The 22,480-nt window shown below is 38.5% G+C and overlaps 1 protein-coding gene across 2 annotated transcripts in view; it reads right to left on the reverse strand.

Annotated features, from left to right (window-relative positions):
• ST6GALNAC3 (ST6 N-acetylgalactosaminide alpha-2,6-sialyltransferase 3) overlaps window positions 1-22,480 on the reverse strand; it is a 213,652-nt gene that overhangs the window by 62,775 nt on the left and 128,397 nt on the right. For both annotated transcript variants that reach the window (XM_027649218.1, XM_027649219.1), the window contains exon 3: window positions 9,697-10,106. In XM_027649218.1, the coding sequence (XP_027505019.1) occupies window positions 9,697-10,106 (410 nt within the window). The remainder of the gene's footprint in view (window positions 1-9,696; window positions 10,107-22,480) is intronic.

Raw genomic sequence — 22,480 nt, forward strand, 5'->3', positions numbered from 1 at the left:
CCTGAAATAAGCCCCAAGGAGTTAAGGACCACTGCTTTCTTCTACTCCAAATACAAAACATATTTCAGCAGTGTCATCACTTATATAAAATCAGAGCAGCACAGAGAGAGAGAGAGAGAGAGAGCAAAAACCCACAGCCACCAAGCTCAGGCAAAGACACAATTCTCCCTTGATAAAAGAAAAAGCAACACATGACAAACACCAATCACATTTCTTAATGGACTAGAGGAAGGTGGGGAAAGAGTGCTAAAAGGGATGGACACATAGTAGGAAAACAAATAAAAATTGAGACTGAAATTCTTCTTTTAGAGGAATACTGCTTTGCAGATACTCTTCAGACTATTTTCTTTCCCTAATATTTTGGTTGATTGTAAAATTTCAAGAGACTACCGCTAATTTCACGTACAAGGAAATGTTAGAACATCACCACGTTTGGTTGAAAATAGGTTACAAAGCAGCAGAAATTTGTTCCATTTTGCAGTTCCAGACCACTCCACCCCAAAATTAGCACTGTGTGAAGCTGAAATGCCTTCATGGTGAACATACACCATCCAAAAAGCCCTATGGGCATGAATTTCTGCACAGCAATAGCTTCTGCTTTCCCCCAGCATCCTTTTCTCAGGGAAGGCAAGTTGTAAAAAGGGGATGAATATTCTCTGCCTCACAAAGGTATTTTGAGGCTTAAGTGATAACTGCCATATTTTCAGAAGTACTCTCATGGAAAATGTTTGGAACACTCTTTGGAGACAGGAGAACTAGCAACTCTAATGAATTTTCTTCACGAAAAATTCTGAAACAACATATGGAGAGCAAACTGAACACAGAGCACATATTTCTGACATTTATCTTTGTTTTTATTGTTAAGATAAAAGCATGCTGTTTGTTTTTCAGAATTTCATCTGTTGTTGCTTTCTCTCCTTTCTCTGACTTCTTCTACACTAGTGACATCATCTGCAGCAATTTTCAAATCTTTGCAGCAAATCCTGTGCTTTGAATGTTTTAATGAGTCATGTAGAGAATGTTATTATCTATGAAGTTTATGCCTCCCTTTTGTAATCAGTAGGACCAGAGCAGAGAGGATATGTGTGCTGGGATGACTTACTTTTGAAAACAAAAACAGAGAAAAAGAAGTCTCCAAAGATCAGGATGGGGTACTAACAACAAACTTGCAAAGAACAAACAGGGGCAGTAAGAAACCTTTTCTTCTCTTGCAATTTGCATGTTTACTGAATACTAACTGCTCAGGTTATGAGATGAGTGGTGTCTCTGGTTCACAGTCCCAACTGCACTGAATGCTACCACAATCAGGAATTGCTTACAAAGTCTTGAAAATAGAACAGCTGAATCTTTGAACACCTGCATGAAAAAAGTATTCCCCTTCACACCCAAACTAAGCCCCACGCTGGTAATATCTGAGATGTCACACAAACTGTTGGAAGACATAAGATTCAAGATTCATAATAAATCCCCACTGCTACGGTTATGTTTTTCCAGACTGTTACAACTTCCAAAACCCACTGAAGATGTGAATCTCTGAGAAAAATTGTACATGCTGCTCTTGTGCATGTTACTCTCTAAACACATGGCTGCCTCACAGTGAAGAGCTCAGAGAATCTGAGTGTCACAGGAGCTGCACAGGATGTAGTCAGGGATTGTTTTCTAAAGGCAGGTTGCAGCACATCCCAACAGCACACCATGTCCTCCAGGAAGCATGGCTGTGAATCCTGAGTTACCTTCAAAGACATGTGCTATAAATCCATGTGCACACACACACAGATAGATAGAGAGACAGATAGATAGATATATTTGTACAGTTTTGCTGTTCTGAAATTGCAGCCTGAATTCTTTATGTGGGATCCATGACAACAGACACAGAAATAAAACAATGTACAATATCTGCTTTGTCTTCACATGGGTAATAATAGATATTAAGGATGTCCACAAGCAAGCACCTACAGTGAGTTCCAAATCAATTCAGTGAGTCAAAAAGTTCACCATCATCCCCCCCCACCCCGGTTTTCCTCTCATCTATGTCTGTGAGGTCTCACATAGGCTTGATTAATGGAAAATTAAATTTTCCTTCCTGAATTTGTTTACTAATTTTTCTACAGTTTAAGGCAAAATACTCCTACATCAATTCAGGATAAACTTTTTGTACTTTCAAACAGTTATTGTTTTGCTGTGTTGCCTACTTGTAAAAAGCTTTGAGAAGACAATCTTTGCTAAGCATCTTTCAGTGAGATAGTTGAGACTAGTTCTCATATGCCTTTTCTTATAAAAGTATTTTCTCATAAGTTTGACTAATTAGCAGCTGGACAGATGTGTAGGAACTCATCTCTATCTGAAGCAAGAAATCACTGCAGTGGTTTATTCCCTGAAGTCTCCTATAGTTGCTATCCTCACCTGAGCAGCAACTCTATATCACAAACCTCCTGGTGCATCTAATGCAGTTTGACTGTAGTATTGTCTTTTGCTAAACACTGTAAATACAGTTCAGTGCAGTTCAGGGAGCTTCCATTAGAAACCCCACAGTTACCAGTAACCAACAGGTATCATACTAAAGCAATAGCAACATTATATTTATTTTCTAATCTATTTAATATATCTCACAGAAGCACTGCCGTGTCACAACTGGTAGTAAATATAAACTTCAATGGTAATCACTATGTGTTCTTCAAGACAACTGTTTCAGCTGGCAGCAAGGAAGAGTTAAAAAAAATAGATTAATTTCTTGATTTAAAAAAAAATTAGTTATATTCCTTCAAAATTTTAAGCTCCTTTAGGAAAATCAAGGTCTAGTTTACACAGTGATCTGAAAAATCAAAAACGTTGAACTACAGAAGATGATCCAGTAAAGGTCCTATGAACACCAAAGGTTTCATCCAAAATCTGTGCTTCTGCTAATTTTTCCCTCCAAGACTTTTGCCTTTGCAACCATGAAATATCCTCAGCAGCAAAACTGGAAGCACTGCAGTACACAGTGGGAGTCACTGACTGACATCACCCTTTCAAAAGGTGTATGTTCATGGGATGTGAGAAAATTCAAAGCAGAATCCCATCTACACAGTGCCAGTGCTCCTTCTGAGAGATATCAGCCACACTCTCAATCATGAAAGCTGCAGAATATTTAAAGGACAGGATGAAAAAGCTGTGCATGTAATTAGGACCGTGCCAAACATTGTATAAAGATTTAACATATGGCTTGTCAGGAGCAGAAAACAGATTCAGGGTCACTTAAAGAATACATGATAAATTAAAAGCAATAAATGTTGGATAAATTCAAAGAACACGTGAAAATGCTCAGTGATACGAGTAGGGCCTGATTATATATTTCTTGTCTTAAATCATTAAGTGAAAAGAAATAATTCTATGGCTAAAGTCAGCAACCACCAGAGAATCAATAGGTCTCTAAGCCCACACCAATCTATATGCAGCCACAGTTTTATTACAAAATAATAGCTAATATTGATATTTTTTAATAAAGTTTCACTTTACTACGTAATTAGTGTAATGTAGTAGGAGCTTCTTAACAGAATTCTTTATTTCTTAACAGAAGTGCTGTGCTTTGTGCAGCATTTGCTGGCCTGTTAATAAAGAAGAGACTTCTTCTATTGAGTTCCATCTGCCTAATAGAGAAAAACGTTCATCTTAATTAGGAAAATCTTCATAAAGAATATAAATGCAGTTACTAATGAGCTGCAGGGAATCAATGTAGGACGCTCAGGAACAACTGGTGTTTTACCAGGAAATGGAAGAGTGAATATAAACCCCAAAAGAGTTGTTGGCTGTCTGGTGATTGACCACATATAGCAATAGATGTTAGGCTTTTAAGTGTTTTATAATGAAAAATCTATTTATTTCATTAAGGTTTCATGCTTTAGACCCTTTTTTTTTCAGGTAATAAAGCAGTCTGTGACAATGAAACTATTTAAACCCTCTATGAATTAAGATCGACAAATTCATTAGCATTTTTTGAAGGAATTACTTTATAAAAAGAAAGAATGGAAGTGCCAAGCAATGGTTCAAGAAAGATCCATTATCAAGTACTTGAAAAATGGTCCCTATATGAAACACATATTTTTGGGTTTGCTGTGATGCTCAAGGACAGTTGAGAATATTTTGCTGACTTTATTGGTGCAGCAGTAGATACCACATCACCATGATAAAGACTATAGCAAAATGTAAACTACAATTCATTTTTGGCCTTAAAAATGTTTCAATGGTCATTATACATTTCCTCTGTCAGTCTGAAATTTCCTTCCAAGAGTTCCATCATTTAAAAACAACAATACTCCCTAGCTCTTTTACTCATCTCCCAGAAATTCTATTTTCCTTTTTGAAAAAGCACATTAATACAAAGCCCTGATGGGACGTACTTCTCAAGTGCCAAAATCTAACTCTGAGCCAGGCTCAGTGTCAATCTTCACAGCTTCCCAATTAAAAACTGCTTTCTGCAAATTTTAACTAACACTAGCCAAGATTTCGTATTTCCTCTGAATAGTTTTGACAGAGAAACCAATATGTATAAGTAAGAGTGCACAAGTGAAAATATCATTATTATAATATTTCATTCAACCCAACAACCAGAAAGATGGCATAAAACTCTGATCTTCTGGATACTGACAGCTTTACTACCTCAATTCACAGAGAATATCACCAAACAACAGAAGTTGCAGCTACTTGAGCCTCAGAGAATGTAATTTCATTTATTCATTTTACTGACATTTTTGCTAGACTATAGCTTCATGTAGATTAGTCAGACACATGAAAAACCACATATTAGCTAAGGTGAAACTGTGATGACTGCAGTTGTCTTCACAGTGTCAATCCAAAGTTTAGATTAATATAATTTGCTAGCTCTAAGTGACAGAGATAAAATATAGATCTCGTATATCACCAAAGTAATAAATAATTAGTGAGCAGAACTGAGTAAAACAGCAGGTTGAGCACACCCCCAAATTTTGAATCTTGACGCAGAAGTCAGCGATCAGAATGATCCATCTTTCTGCTTGAATGATAAAACAGCTTCCTCACAACCTAACACAACCCAGCACCATCTGGCATGAACAGAGGAAACTAAGAACAACCTGAAGAGAAGCACAAAAGCAATTTAGTTTCTTCAGAATTGTCCATGATATTTACAAAAGTCTTTCAGAAACAGCTATTTCACTGCAAATGTGGCTCGGTGAACCTGCCTCCTGTAGGCAGGCATGTGTACCCAATAATCTCAAAAAAACCATTGTTGAATTGAACTGAATTTTTTGGGTATGGGATGGGTGTTGTCAGAGTTGAGTGTGTGTGGAAAGCCAGCTGTCTACCAAACTGGCTGGTTTTCAGAACATTATCTCACATCTCCTAACAGGAATTTTAGGAGCTCGGAACACATCTCCTCAGCAGAGCTCAGCAAGCTGATGCCTTAAGGTCCATCTGTTTTTTTTGATTTTCCTAATTTTTACAAGCTTTATAAGTAGTTATTTAGTAGAAGTAGATTTAGAAGCAGCAGCATTTATTCCTTTACCCTTAGCATAGTAACTACACACATTCCCCAACCCTATCACCCCATTCCATGCTCCCCATATCAATTATCCCCTGAATTCCAGTAGAAATGTTTGGTCTGTTGTCAAGGTAGGCCTATTTTGTTTAGAGAACACTGGTACCTTGGCCTAAACTGCAAAAGTACAGTAAAGAACTGGGTGAATATATGCCCCCTGTACTCTGAAGAAGATGATGATTGATGAAAAGGGGGTCTCGAAAAGCCCCTGGCCCCAATTCCCAAGGGGTGGACCGAGGCTTGATCAGGGCAAAAGCCACAGGGTGGAAACATCTGGGATTGGACAGACAATATTATAAACTGTGACATCTGTACAGAGGGACATGTAATCTTTATACCTAAATTAAATTTAAAAACACAAATTAAAACCCCTTTCCTTATCTCACCTCCAAAACTAATTTGCCTCAGAGGTTTTTTTCTCCCTGAATTTTCTTTAGGCAACAAAGCTCTTTTTTTCTAGTTACCTACAAGAAGAGTGGCTACAAACACGGAGTTGAGCTGTGCTTTGAGCAGTATCAGAACACTCGGTACTGGCTGGGGTTTTTGGGGCTCAGTGTCCTCCACGTGCAGAGGGGCAGGAGTGGTCTGATCTCACCATTGGCCCTGAGAGGGGACGTGGAGCTGAGCCACCAGAGGCACTGCTCGGAGGCACAGGGCTGAGTGGTCAGCCTGAGATGTCTGTAGTATAAACACAAATGGAGTCTGCAGTCCAGATAACATTAGACTGCTTCACTGATATGAGCACAGATTTTTTTTAGCATTGCTTTTTGAAAGTGACTTTTAATGCAGACTGTTTTCTAAATGATCCTTAAAAGAAACTCCTTTCTTTCTCATCACCTTCACCTAAGGCAATAACATCCAGTAGCATTGATCTATTTGCTGCTAGTTTTCATTAATTTTACCCTCCCTAAGGGTGGTGCAGCTTTGGTGCCAGCTAATTAAAACCTATTTAGGGATGCGCAGTGCACTTTATCAGACCAGAATTAGCTTTGCTGTTTTAATGAAGACTACAGTTTTCTCTGTTATTACCAATTAAATGTTATTATACCATATTGAATTATATTTGTAATGCGTGGCAAAGATATAGATGGCTTTAGAACCACTTATCTCAATTGAGGTACATACAAAGGTGCCACATTTAGGAATGATCTAATATTTCTTTAAATCCTTTCACTTGAGTCAATACATATAATACAACAAAACATTTCTGAAGAACTGGAAGAAGCTGCCAGCTTTATGTTCCCTCTAGGGAAGTACAAAGTAAAATGCATTAATGAAAAATTTTGAATGTCTGGTAATGAATATTATTTATGTACAACAACTATTCAAAGTGGATGAGCATTCACCACCTTGAACTCAAATGCTTCACTAACAAAGACTCTCAGAAAGAACATGTGTCCCCCACATTTCTAATGTGCATGCAAGGTTAACTATCCAGCGTGGATAGCCCATATCAGAGGGTAATTTGTACTGCTGTAGAATTAAAAAAATGCTTTGTAACAAAATACACGACCTTGTTTGTTGGAAGTTATTTAGAGGCAATTCTTGTTTCTTCCATGCATCAGCAATAAACCATTGGTCAATACCAAAGCTGTGGGTTGTGAACCTGCACCCAGTGAAGTCAGGAATAAACCTCCCTCTGCAGGACCAGAGCTTTTCTGCAGCAGAGAAGTGCCTGCAGCACATACCTGTCAGCTGCTTCTCACAACACCCTTTAAAAACTTCAGCACTACAAGGATGAAACTACTGAAAAGACCCACTCATTACCTAAAAAGACTGTACTTCAAAGAATAGAAACAGAAAGCTCATTAAAGGCTCGACAGACTAGAAATCTGTTGCAATCTCAATATGCATTAGTACTATACACTGTATATAAAGACAGTATTTTAGGATTAAACTAAGATAGATGTGGTTGCAATCCACTCAGTACATTTTAAAATATGAGTTGAAATTGGCTTCCTTCCAGAATTTTTGCTGGGAACATGCTGAAACAGACCTCTGTTCAATCTAATATTCCAAACAAAGGTTGGTGTTTCTCTGAGGAGCCAAAGGAATATTTGGCTGAGGAACCTGAGTTTGCCTCAGCATCACAATAGTCTGGCACAACGCATGAAACTATTTTCATCGCCCACAAATCTCTTGTGTTCTCCGTTTACTGCTGCCACAAAGGCCACATCCGTCTAATAACCTCATGACCCTCCCTAGAAACAGCAGACAGGTCCTGCAAATTGAAGATGTTACAGAAAATGAAACAGTTTCCAAACTGAGGTCCCCGATTAGTAGGGAACTGCAGGATGTTTTCTCGAGATACAGAAGGTGTTGGCTGGTGACACACCAATCATTTCCCTTGTTTCTGGCTGACGAGAGTATTAAATGATGTTAAAGACATCACTAAGTATTTGATGTGGGAAAGCAGGGCTAAAAATGAAAGTTGCAAGTAGATACAAGGATTTTATCTGGTTGCCACTGTGAGAACTGGTGGGTTTTTCACAGTGCCAAAGGGATGCACACGCCATGTGATGTGGGCCATGAGGCAGGCTCGTAAAAATTTACCACTGTTCACAAGGTGAAGCTTAAGGAGAAAGAACACGGGCCACTTTGACTTTAGGCTGCTTAAGAACTTTGTTATAAGCACTGGGAGAAGTTCAATCTGCTTTTGACATGAAAAGAAGCATTTGTATTGTGTTAATTGCGTAACTATAAAGCTTGAGATGTGTTAATTTGTTGAAGAGGAGTGGATTAGGCTGGAGACGAGGATACTTTGACATTGAATGATGAGATTTTTTCAAAGGAAAAATAGGAGATTTTTGTCAAGGGCTGGTCTCACAATAAGGATTTTGATAAAGTATTGTAAAGTCACCGTGACCTGACTGACTCATAAATATAAACAAATTTATTTTTAGCAGTGCAGTAATGTGCCCATGATCATATTTATCTTGATTAATATGTAAACAGGATGACTTGGATTATTAAAGGTCAATTTTGAAGAATGGATCTTGTGTATTTCCTCTATTAGCCTCTTCATCAGTTTGTTCAATTAAACTAAAGAAGCCATGATAACCTTGTCAACTTTATGACATATATGAGCTCCCTCTGACTCCACAGCAGCAACATGTGCACATGGTGAAGAAGCTGAGGGACAGGCTCTTCCCTATGTTTCAAAGTTTAAAAAATAGCAAAAATCAACTGTAACCAAATTTTGACAGTTTAATAACAAACTGAAACAAGTTTGAGAGAACAACCTCTTCTACTTTAAAAGCTGCCAAAAGTTCAGACTGCATTTAACTGTTTGTGAATACCTATATTTTTAATTTGGTCAGAATAGCTGTAGTCCTTCACAACCTCAAATTCATGATGTGCAAATTCAAAAACTAATATTAAGACACAGCAGTGATCTGAAAACTCCTTCCCAGTTAACTCAAGTGTGTGTGTGTGACAGGTGTTCTTCCCTGCCAAAACACAAATGATCTGAATTTTTGCAGCTTGGTTGCAAATTCCTGCTCTTTGCGGTCTTAATTCCACAAATCCAATTTCTACCTTGACCATGCCAGCCAACACAGTGGCCCTCACACTTCCATCTCTTACAGCCTCCACTTGAGCAGCATATACGCAAATTCTTGGACGTGGAAAATAGAATTTCAGTATAATTCTGGTAAAAACCTAAATCTATTACAGTATCACTGATAATCCACTTTCACCAAGAAAGAGAAATAATGTATAACCCTGAGGTCAGCGTTTGAAGAAAAGTTACAGCGACTCTCAACTGAGAAGAAAATACAATACCCAGAATTATCCCAAGGTTGTGTATTTGGAAATGCTGTTTGTGTCGGATTATGCTCTTCAAATAAAATGTCAACTTAATCAATAGTAAATTGAGCTGAAAACAACACACAGCTTTGAAAACGTTTCAGGAAGATATCCAATATTTTTGGGACTCAAGCCAACAGAAATGGAATGAACAGAAGGTAGCGTAGGTGGGGTAAATGGGGCCTAGCTGCTGCCTCATCAAGTGCTTATAACAGTCAAAACCATATAACAATCCATTAAAAATGTATCTGGGGACTCACTTAGCTGGCATCCGGCATGGCCTTTTCTCATGTATCTTTTGTCAAACACTGTAACTGTTCTTCACACTGAGGACTTACCGGTCTTTCCCTGTCTCCCTCTTGAACACCGCGTCGCAGTAACTCATGCGCTTTTCCGTCGTCACGTAGATTTTGGCACTGGGGTAGCTGTCAACGGTTTTCTTCAGCATGTTGTACACGATGCCGTTCCCATCCTTCCTCATGTTTCGAAAAGGTCCCCAGATCACGTAAACGGTGCTGTTGGTTTCTTTGAAAAAGTACTCGGGGTTCTTGAGCAGGAGAGGCACGCTGGTGTGAGAGACCACTCTGATGGTTGTCCTTTTCCCAACGTCTTCCTCGTAGCCCTTCGTGGGAGCGTTGTTCATCCTCCATATGCAGGAGGACTTGTCTATCTCGGTCCCCACCTTCTGGCCAGCCATCTGTCCCGAGTTTGAAACAACGGCACAGAGGTCACAGTCAAGCTGTAGAGGCTGGAAGACAGGAAACAAAAATACATGGCAAGTTTTTCTCTGTGAAACATGAAGACTGAAAATTCAGTTAATAGAAAGGCAGGTACAGTACAACAAATTGATAGCAATGCTTCTCTTTCAAAGAAAAAAATACACCAAACCCACAATCCCCATGTGGTAGAGCTGCTAGAAAACTCTACCACTACAAAGCTCTGAATGCAAACCTTTCTAGTGAAATAGGCAGATCCAATCTTTGCCTTTGTTCTCCACCTTGAAAAGTCAACTATACAAATAATCATACCTTTTTCCCTCTAAATGTTACTCTTTCCACTAAAAAACCCGAGGAAATAAAGGAGCAGCAGAAAACAATACTTAGATCAATGTCTTGTCTTTTAACAAAATGTTGTCAACAACAGGAAAAGAAAACAACTGAAAAAGTAATGCTGGAAATTTAACTGTACACTGACTGTCTTTCTGTGCCTGAATGAATAGTTCCAAAATTTGTGACAGAAGTCAAAAGATTTAGATGTATATCTAAAAAGCAATCTTGTAGTATGGAAATCCTGCAGTTGGAAAGGACATGTAGACAGAGAAATATGCTGTTCTCTCCAGAGTGTGGTTATGACCCATGAAAAATGAGAGGCAGATGGAGTGGTGACACGTGAACTAGGAACTTAATCCTGGGAAAACTGAAGTCAAAGACAGTATTTCCTGACCATGTTCTAGGGTGCTATTTCTCCAGAACAAATTGAAAATAGGAAAAAATTATCTAACAGAGATATAGGGACTTATCTGATGTTCCATTTGTCAAAGCATAAAGAGAAATTTCTTTTTTTTTTTTTGGTTCTTTGGTACCAGTAGACTAAAAGGAAATGCCCTGTATTTAAATTGGATTGTATGAGAAGTTCAGTCAGAAATCTAAATCAAATGAAAACTAAATCCATCAAAAAAACCCACAGAAGATCATTCAGGCCAGAGATCACCTCCAATTTTTTGTATGGTCACAGACTTCATCCTCTGTCATACTCGCAGCTGGGAGTCAGTGAATTCAGTTTAATACTTTTTAGGAATAATTCCCTTCACGTTCTTCGAACATTTAGTCTGACAGAATCCTGGGTGATTTTCTGATCAGCCTTGTGGTTATTTCTCTTCACAATCACACCTCATTTAGCTGATGTGGATGAATATCCTGGCTACATTTGACCGCTATAACCTTAGGACGTGGTTGCTGACAAAACATCAAATTCTTTGATAAGGAGGCGTAATATAAGGACAGGAGATAAACACCTGAAGCGACTCAAACTGTAACAGCTAAAATATCTCATCTTTGGGTGACAAATATTGTGCTGAACTAAGATGCATCCTGCAAGACTTCTGCAATAAATCTCACAATTTCAAAGCTTTGATTTCCTTATTGTAATTGATTCAATTTCTCCATGTGAATGGTTCATGAAAACATTCTTTCCTCATTTCATCAATAGCTAAAGATTCCTGATAGCATGCAAAAGCATTGGCAATGTTTCCTTCACAGAACACCATGCAGGGTTTTTTAGCTGTTGAGGTTTTAGAGCGTTGTCCTGTACAGTTCTCTGACAGCAGGGATGAAATCCCAGGAGATGCAGCTGAACACAAGAGGCTTTCTGTTTACTGCTTAATTACAGACATTCTCTCTAAGATACATTATGAGGACATGGCTGGGTGACCTAAACAAATCCATGAGCATAACTCATATCCTAACATGAAGTGAATTGTTAAAGTCCCAGTAGATTAATTTATAGGTTTCAGGGTGAACTTTCAAACTAACAAATGCTGAATATGAAACTGCTAGATAGGAAAAACCAATTTGGTCAAGAATCTGGTTCCATTCAAATTTGTCTCAACCTCAGCACTGGTTTGCTTTTTTTTCCAAAAAAATTCTTCCTTCTCCGTTACAATGGAGCTGCTCTCTTAAATTTGGAATTATTTGATTTTCTGACCTTAGTTAGAAATGCACTGCACATTTTCTATTCACTGAGTGTAACTGTTCTGCTCGAATAAACTGAGTACACTCACTTCTGCAATTGTCTCCCCTGGTTTTCTAGCTCTTTTGTTGTGATTCATTTATCTTGTTCCAATTTATAAAGTGCTTTCATAATACTGAATGCCTGCACTAGGTCAACATACAATCTGTTCTTCTTCAAAAGAGGCAGAGGCTTACCCCCTCCCAGCCCTATCTCAGAATAAATATCTTTTACAATGTAGAAAGATTTTACATGTCTCAATATGCATATTTCCCAACAGACCCCTGAGAGAGTTAGGAGACTGACTGGCACCCGTGACAGATATTCCACTGACTCCAGAATCGTCCACTGACTTCATCATCTTTTTGCATCATCTTCCTCAACATATGAGAAAACACACACCAATATTCTTTCACTGAACTCCTTGTGGACACAGGTCAGCAGCTGGTGGCGTTGGTTTGAGTCTCATGGACAAAAGGGGCAGTTCCAGTAATCCACAAAAATCCACATACAAAAACTTTCTCATTTTCCTCATTTAACACAATATTCCTGTTTGTTACTACAACCCAGCTCAGTTATGGCTGTCATATCACCTTTAAGACTCAAAAAATTCTCAAATGTAGCTACGCTGTCAGGTGTCTCTCCCAGGAGCCATTCAGGCACAGGGATTTTGGTGCCTGAGGGGCTGGATAGGTGAAGACCCTGGGTAGGTGCTGATGCTGCTTCTGTTACTGAACTAGGACACACCTGACAGCTCCCTATGATCCTTGAGGAGCTGGAGTGATGTGCTATTGTTCCCCATCACCTCATACTCTGGAGTTCTACATACCTCACACCCTTTTCCCATATGTAAATTTTTGGCAGCCAGGTTGCCCATGATAGCCCTAACCTGCATGAAAAACTACCACTTTTCCATTTAACTTGCTGTATTTTTTGTATTAATGATGAACAGAAGCAGAGAGACGATTCTTACACAGAATGCAGAGAGAAGAAAACTGGAAAAAAGGAGAAAAAGTGCCTTCTTGGTGATCTGTTTTGCAATTAACAGCAACTGTTTAGAGGTGTCTGCATCACAAACACCAGGGTGGCAATTAAACACTAACTCAGCAGCAGTCTTATCAGATAAACCAAAAATGGGTCTGGCAGGCAGTCCAGGCTGCCCTCTCATCTGTAGAGATGGTTTGGCAGCAACAGGATTGATACAGGTTGGCAGGACCCTATGGAAACCTGTGCTGTTCTGTTTATGGTCTCTGCGCTGAGAACGTCAATTCAGGGCTTAACTTACACAAGATTTTTATTCACTTGCATCACAGATATATGAGTTAAAGAAAAAAAAAACGTAGAGAACCATTCACCTTTTGCTCTCTTTTCATGTACTTAGACATTATTTCACCTCTACACACCACAGAGCTATTATTGTTGCTGGAAAATTATTCATTCTGTTGCTGACCAGGAGGATGTAGAAGTCCTCAGTAGAGGAGCCGGGCATGATTCTGACAAATTGTCCCATCTTTTGCCTGAATGAGACATTGTAACTGTTGAGGAATGCTTATATTTTAATCAGTAAAGAAAATGAAATGTCTGACCTTTCCATTTCCTGTGCAAGCTTTTAGACAATAGAAAAGATAATTAAAACTGTGAATTAGAACTTGCAAAACAGTGCCATTTTTCTAGCAAAGAGAAATAGCTGTGTAATAAAGGTCACTTATCAAACAGTTCTAGTTATTAAATCTTTGCATTTAGCAATGAAGTGGCTTCACAGAATCAAAGGTCAAATCATTAAATAACAAAATCAGCCAGAATTAGAAAAGGTCACAAGCAAATCTAACTTAAGTAGGTCACAAAACACGATTCTCTTCTACGCAGGATTTCAATATTTGGAAAATTGCTTATTTGCCCAGTTTGAAACAACTCCCCCACCATTTCAAATGTCTCCACCAAGAGATCGAAATTCCAGCTACAGGACCATTTGTTTGTGTGGGTTTCCCCATGGAACAGATCCTGGATCACCAAGTTCCTCCACCACAGACCTGCAGGTCTGCTGAAATCCCACGCTGAGGTCCCTCAGGCCAGGTCTCTCAATCACTTGGCCAAGACTCCAGCTCAAGTCAGTGGAGTTCAATAAAACAGTGTCCTGACAGACCAGCTCCAGTCTCAGCAGAGACTGTCAGATTTACTCATCAGCTGGACCAAATCCAGCTCAGGACCTATGCAGATGGAGTTCCACTAATAAAAGTTTAATTTCTCCTGTGACTTCTTAGCACTGTAGGCCAGTGGTGCACTGGAGAGCTCACTCCAACCACCAGCTCTGTTTCATTCTGAATCCCACAACTAATCACACAGAGAGTTAGGAAACTCAGACTAAACTTTCCCAATTGTTACTTTACAATATCATTGTAATTCTGTAAATTGGACGCAATGCCCATTCACTACATAATGAGGCAATTATTAGCAGCTTGCCACATATTAATTTGCTCCTTTAATGTTGAAACAAATGAGATCTTTTCTTATAATCATCCTATTTGAGTGAATTCTAACAAAGCCGATTGAACAAAGCTCCAGAGAGACTTTCTTTATTTCAGTGCCATTTATTCTTCCACTCTTCTTGGATGTCTTTGGAGTTTTAGAGGATACAACATTTATAATGATGCCAATAGGGAATAGATTTTGCCTTTATTCTTCTTGATGTTCTTCTGAGGTCTTTGAAATGAAAGGTACAAGAGAGGCATTAACCGTCTGGCGTTGTTTTTATTGCTTTCCTCTACTTTACAAGCAAAAAATGTATTTTAATTTTTCCTGTGTTTCAGTGATTAAACAAGCTGGTTTTATCTACACTTACTCGCTTTCTTCAGACCCCTGACTGGGAGAAAAGACTTGCCAGGCTTCTCCAACACAAAATTCAGCACATTTAAAGAAAAGAAAGACAGTGCTTGTATGTTCACCCAGCAAGAGCTATCAATTTAATATGGCACTGTATATAAATCACCTTATATTACTAACATCAAGCAGTAAAAATAAAAATGATAAAAAAACACAGTCTTATTACCCTGAGTTTGTGGTTGTTCCCCTTTCCCTTCCATGGTAGTATTGTGGGGTTTTTTATCTTCAGCGGTTGATTTTGGTCCTAGCCCTCAGCTTCACATCCCAGCAAACATCTCTGTCTTCATAAAATTTAATGTTAAGATTTCATAAAGATTTTAACATTTTGACATTATTTTGAAATAAGCACTACATCAACATGCATCCCATTTCCAAATAAATAGAATATGATGCGTCTCTTCATAAGACTGTTCCTGAGACTCAAGCGCTTGGGATATTTTATTTAGATGAATGTCACTGATATGTACATGACTGCTGGCAGGAAGTTTTTATTTAAATTGAATGAATTGGAAGGGAATGCATAGGAGGCACTTAATGGGACTAATCCTACAGTAAGAGACTGAATAAACAACCATGGTTGAAATTCTTTCTATATACACTGATCCAATTGTTACAGAACTGCTGTTTGATTTGCAGCTCCTTAAAGGGGTTGTACCAGCCTTTTGCTTGAACAAGTATCTTATGGATTCCTGATGTCAGTGCTGAAGAGAAAGAAGAACAAAGGAAGCTCAGACTTTGGGCAGAGGTTGAAACTTGCATGCCAGAGTCGCCTACCCCATGTAAACTTTCAAGCAGCAAGTGTATTTCTAAAACAGTTTAGTTTTCCTTCTCATGGAAAAGAAAAAAAACCAACCCAAACCCCACAAACTCAAACCTTCCAAACACGAATCACAGTGCAAAGTGATGCAGTGTCATCTTTCTCACTCTTAAGACAGCTCCAGACAACTCCATGCCAGCTCCCACCTCTTTCCAGATACAGCAGAGTAAATGCTCACCAGAATGTTGGTGTTTTTGCTGCTGCTACTGGGGACAGTACAGGCAGCTTTGAAATAAAGCAAGAATCAAGTACACCTCATGCTATTGAGAGCTGAAAAACGAATGTCTCAAATATAAGTGAGAAAACTCTGAGTAGAAACAGAGTCAAATATATGACCTATAAAGAACAAACTCTTTTTATGTATTTTCTTCTATTCTAATATAAGGTAAAAATTGAAAAGTTAAAGATAACACCCCTCATGACAATCTCATAAAACAAAATTTGAGTAAAACCAGTTCCACCTTCATCAAAATATTTTAACTTTCTATTTTTCAAAAATAACATTTAAATAATTTTCTAAAATGGAATTAAAATGCTTCAATTGAACACTTTTCTGTATTATGAAAAGGTTAAAGAATAGTAGTTCACATTAATTTCCAGCTGAAACTTTACAAAAACTGACACCTTTCAAATAAGCCTACATCAGTATTTTCTTCTGGAATAATAAAATGCGGAAAGACTCCTGACAGCTCTATTGGTAAAAAAAAGAAAAAAAAAAAGACTCAAAAAATAGAAAGGTGGCAAGGAGTAAATAAAGAACAGGAGAAATTGCTCTGTCTCTGCATGGAGGGTTAATGGAGGAAGGGAGCTGCCAAACTCGGTGCTTCAAGTACAACAGAAGGACCCAGGCAAGGCAGAGCACTGGAGGAGGGATGGTCAACAGGGACTTTGGGCACTGAGAGAGCGGCAGGTGAAGAAAGTTTTGCCCTAAGGTATTTCCTGTCCTGTGTGTGCCCTCTCAGTCAATAGAAGATGCACTTATTAACAGGAATATGTCACAAAAGGAGGAGGAAATTAACTGAAACAGATTACCAAAAGAGAAGAGGGACAGAAAACACTTCAGAAAACCTATGAAAAGGTAGAATCCAGTTTAGCGTTTAAAAGAGACACGTGTAAGGGAAAAGAGGAGTTGAGAAAAAGTAAAATATTGATATATAGCCAGGAAGATAAACCAGGAGGCTTGGGAAAGAAATCTAGCAAAAGAGAAGAACCAAAACACCTAAACATGCTTGTTAAGTTACAACTGTTGTGAAGAAAGCTTCATCAGACATGTCAATCAGACAACTCAGGATTAGGCAGAGGGAATAGCTTTTTTCATTGACACTGCAACTACCCGAGCAGAAAACAGATGGAAATGGATACTTCACTCCTGGATTTAATACTATAGCTTGTAGGCAACCAGAAACCCTGACATCTGTAGGCACAGAGATGTCTACAGTTTCAGATCCACTGAATATTCTTTGGCACATAAAAGCCAAAGAATACTCTTTGGCATATAAAAAAAAACCCAGCATAAAAATACAAGTAGGCCCAGGAACATATGTGTAAATGCTCATATGAAACACTGTTGAGGATTGAATTGTTATGGAAGAGAGGCAAACCCCATCATGCACACCCCATACAGCAAGGTCACAAGGTAGGCACTAAAACAGCATTCAAACTGAAAAACAGTGTGTGAAAAAATTAATTTCACAGCTGTTCAAAATGGGAAATCAAACTAACTATACTAGTTCTAGAGTATTCCTAACTTCATCCCAGAGGTTTAGTTGACGACCATAAATAACCAGAGTGTTTCTGACACTTCATCTATTACCCATTTATAAATATACAAGCTTTAAATATCATGACTGTGTAATAGTTCAAAAGCTGGGAATTCTTCCAACCAAATACTGCTTACTGAATGCTCAATCCAATAAATCATTTATCTTGACATCCACCACATTGTTCACTTGCCCTCGTTACCACATGATGACTCTTCAATTTTGAGCACAAAAGTTACTGGAAAAACACAATATAAACCAGACACCGTCCATCAAACATCATAAACAACTCAGAGCACAACACAATCACCTGATGCTAACTATGGCACCCCTTCTAGCACTCCATTGCAAAACTGTATTTGCAAGAGTATATTTACCACCAGCAAAACACATCCCTTGATTCAGCAAATTATCGGTATCACAGTGTTTAGTTTTACTTTATCTTCTGCAATTCTCTGTTTATATTGCATTTCTTTTCTGGTTTTTGCATTTGGCAATAAGATAAAAATAGTTCCTTCTCTATACAGGCATATTTGCTCAGCAAACAATACGAAACACAAGGAGGTAAAATGTCACAACTCAAGGAGACATAAAAGGGAGGAATGTCCTGTTAACACATGGGTTGAATAGCCAATGAATCTCAGTACAAAAGGACAAAACCAATTTCTTACATCCAATAACGTGTGTGGCAGCAGAGCAGAGGTAACACGTAACACGTAATCCTTCCTTACAGAGTGGACTTCAGAGTGACATCCTTGAAAGCAATCAAGGCCAAAAGGCCTCTCTCCAGAAAGACTGCTTTTAATTTGCAAGTAATAACAAGTATCTGTGCAAAAAAAATTAACAAGAATTCTCCCTATGAAGCTGCCTACCATAACACTATGTCTAAAGAATTCTCTGTCACGTACGCACAACATCGACTACTCCAACCACTGACTTTAATTTGTATTTATTATAAATACCCACAGATGGCGGTAAAGTATATAATGTATACAGCAGATTTGTTCCAAGTTTGCTTTCTCTAATAACCTCCTATTATCAGAATTCACCATTAATCATGGATCATTATCTAGGAACTTATTGGCTGAATCACAGATGCAGGAATGCCTGTTAGGCCTCTAATCTAAAAATGTTTGAAAAAAATTGGACTCACAAATAAATTAAGGGACTTCTAGTATGAAGTGCATGTCTTATTTCAGGTCAATTTATTTGGGATTTGATATGGAGAAATTATATTAAGGTAAGTAGCAAAAACTGTCAGAAAAACTACCTTGTGTATCCCCCCTCTCTTTTTTTCCCATGAAAATCCACCTAACAGGCTGGAAGCTTAACCTCTAATTTATTTCAGTTCCGTGCTGTCTAGACCTATTATTTAATTTTGTCTCTCTTGGTGGTCTATCTGTCAAATTATTTGTATGCATGGAAGGAAAGTGATAAGCTAAAATGCTAATTATCCATTTTTCTGAAATTAAAAAAAAATAATATCCATGCCAGGAATAACAATAAGGTTTATTACAATAGCATTAAAAACAGTGGCATTTTTCATTTGGCAAAATAAGCCTTAAGAAGCTTTCTAAGTCCGGTGTTTTTAATTGCAGGATGCCTTATCTAAAAGAGAATACATACTTGCTTCTGGACACATTCATTTATTTTCCCCTCATTGGTACCTTGGGAATATTTGCTCTACCATTTTATGACTGTATAAATGCTTAAAATCTTCTGTAAAAATGTCATTTCAGGTTAAAACTTCACTTACAAGGCCCTAGTCCAAAAATTGAATTGTTTTAAATACCTTTTATTTCAAGATCATAAAATCATTTTTTGTTGCAGAAAGATACAAGGTTAAATCATAATTTTTTCAGATATCTGAAATTTCAAACACTATGGCACTGGGTACTAGGACAGAAATTTAAACTGGATTGGAGAGTTCTGCTTAAATAATTAGGGAGATTTATTTTACAGTCTCTTAAGTCATTAATGAAAGCTGTTGGAGTAGAGCTGCATATTTCAAGGCTTTGAAGTTAAAGGTCTGTTTCAAAAGTAAAAATTGCTGTACATATACTCCCTTCTGATTGCTTTTACATCATATCCTCAGTGCCTATGTCCACTAACCATATTTTAAGGAGTGCAGATTTCATGCAGACACTAGTTTGTATCATGGACTAACAACACCTGCGATAACTCAGTAAGCACCCTCAAGTGGAAACTACTGGGGTGAAACGATTTGTAAATAATTCAAAGATCATTCTGTATCAGTTCTTCTTACTCATGGAGCTTGACAGAGCAGCTTCTGCTACTGTCACATCCCACACCAGCCCCACTTCCCCCTCACTTCAAAACCTGGGCTGAAGAAAAGCCCCCGAGCACAGCGGCCTCTGCCAAATCTCACTGACGTCAACAGGGTCTTGTGCAGGTCTGTGCATCCTCATCACAGAGCTCAGAACTAGACCAAGGCCTGAGGTGTTGAATAACACACACACACACAAATGAGGTGGTAAGTTATGAGGTGAAACATGCTAGAAGCAATTGCAAAACAAAATCTTATTAAAAGATGAAAATAATAAACCCTATCAATCTTTTTCTCTGCTATAACTTGGCCTGACAATGACAGAGCTGTAAGATATAAACAACACTACCTCTAAAATGTTTACTTATAATCATACAGCTCTTCTACCTATAATTTAAATTTTTAAAAAGAAATTCATTTTCATACATCTTTAAGAGAAAAATACCACTGTCATGTACCTGACTTTCTCGGGAAATGTATGGCACATTGATTGCCTCCATTACAGTTAAAAGCAAAACTCCCACTGACATCACCAGAGACTTCACAAGACTTCACCTAATGTCTTGAATTTTGTGAAGAGGAATTTGGATTTGCAGTTCATAGATGGACAAGTTTTCTATCTGTAAACAGACTCAGCACACCAGCAAGAGAAACACCAAGGAAGCTTCTCATGCCACATGTCAAGCTTGGAGTGAGAATCTGTGCAGGACTGGGCTTAACAACACATACTCTACACCAAAGAATAAATTTAGACATGGGACCATAAAATGAAACAGCTCAAAAAAAATATTCGGTGCGATTACAAGATCATGGTGCTGCTCCTTTGCCTGGGCAGGAGCGGAGGCCCTTCAGCTTCAACCTGTGAAAAGGATGCAGGGTATTTTCTTGATGTAAGCTATCTACTCACAAAGCCAGAATATGGTGTTTCCTCTTTGCATGTGAGCACAAATACTGATGTTCTGTGCTGTATGGACTTTCCTGGTTACTACTAAAACTGTTTCCCACCTCAAGTCTATTTCTGGGATGGAAACCTAGGGGGGTATGTCAGCTTCCTGTTATTGCTGGCATCAAATGGGTTAAACCAGATTCTACATTTCCACCTGCTTGTGAGTGCACAGTTTGTGTAGGTTTTTTTGTTTCGTTTTGATTTTTTAAACTGTTGACTTTAATGCAGTTTGTGATTCCAAGGACTGTAATGACAGCAGGATCTTTGAAACTTGAAAAGCAATCTTAAAGGTCAACACCTAAGCTCATCAGTGGCTCTGTAACTCACACTGATACAGCAGTGACTACCACGGTTCTGACAAAACAGGTTCTTGAGGGCAGCAACGAGGGAGGGAAAATCAGTGCCCTCTGACAACATCTGCCTGCTGACAGCTGTGCCTTGCTGGCACGATGAATATGGCAAAATGCACGTCAACTGATGGCCTAGAAAGGGAAGAGACAATGGAAGACTGACAACTGCCTTCTAGAGCAAACAGGCTGTGCCTCTGCCTTCCTCCTCCTTCTGGAACAACGCAGCTCCAGGCTCCAGGCTCTGCTGCACCTCGAGCTATCAGCAGTTCACAACCACACATTGGGAACCAGAGAGGCTAAGTTCCACCTCACCACCACACAGATCCAAGGGACTAGAGCATGCAGTTAAGCCAAAAAAAATTCCACTGAAGTCAAATAATTATAAAATACTAATCCAAAGGAAATGTCCAGGTTACAGCTTATGCTGAGGGAAAAGCCAGGAGGACAGCAACGAACCTTGGCTCACATAGAAATAACATTTCTTCATTTCTACAGACAGTACAGGTTGGAAAACTTTTCCACAGTCACATTAGTTCTACGTTCCCTTGCCTGCTTAGTGACTTTAAAAAAAGCACATCTATGTACACACATACTAACAAAACTAAAAGCAGCAAGAGAGAGATGAAGGATTTAGATGATGTATTAACTTAATTCTGAGAAAATATTTACAAAGCAAATGTGAAAGTTTTGGCATCCCTCTCTCTGAGTCATACAACTGCAGAATTATAGATGCAGTCTGAAGAAGTGTGTGTGTGCGTGTTCAGCTACCCCACCATGCACAGTGTCAGACAGTCACGGTGTTCTGGTGGCTAAAAAAGACCAAGGCAGATGAGCTGAGGAGAAGATAATGATGGGCTATAGACATCCCATTAAAAAAAATCTCCTTTTTCAAGGAACACACCTTTGTAACCGAGGGCAATTAAGCTTTAGAACAGGTACCCAAAAGATTCTGTAATCTCTATCCCTAGAGATTTTCAAAGCTGGAAGAGGCACAGACCTGACCTAACCTTGATGTTAATCCTATTTATAGAGGATGTTGGACAAGATGGTCTCCAGAGGTTATTTCCAAAATACTTTTTTCAGTAATTCTACATCTCTACCACTTTGAGAACTAAAAGGAAATTACATGAATTTTAGTGAAAAAGACAGCACACATTTTTAATAGTGAGGACTATTCAACATGTCGGGGAACCCCCCAAAAATAAAAGAACCGAAAACCACAACAAAATATTGAAAATTGAATAATTAGTGAAAAATTATTCTTTTTTTCTTGTCTGTTCTTGTTTCTTTCTACTGCCTGCCACACACAATAGCATAGAAAATACAGGAGGAGAGAGAAACGTTCCTAAAATGAA

The sequence above is a fragment of the Corapipo altera genome, unplaced genomic scaffold (genome assembly GCF_003945725.1).
Source record: "Corapipo altera isolate COAL_440 unplaced genomic scaffold, ASM394572v1 112, whole genome shotgun sequence".
Classification (NCBI taxonomy): domain Eukaryota; kingdom Metazoa; phylum Chordata; class Aves; order Passeriformes; family Pipridae; genus Corapipo; species Corapipo altera.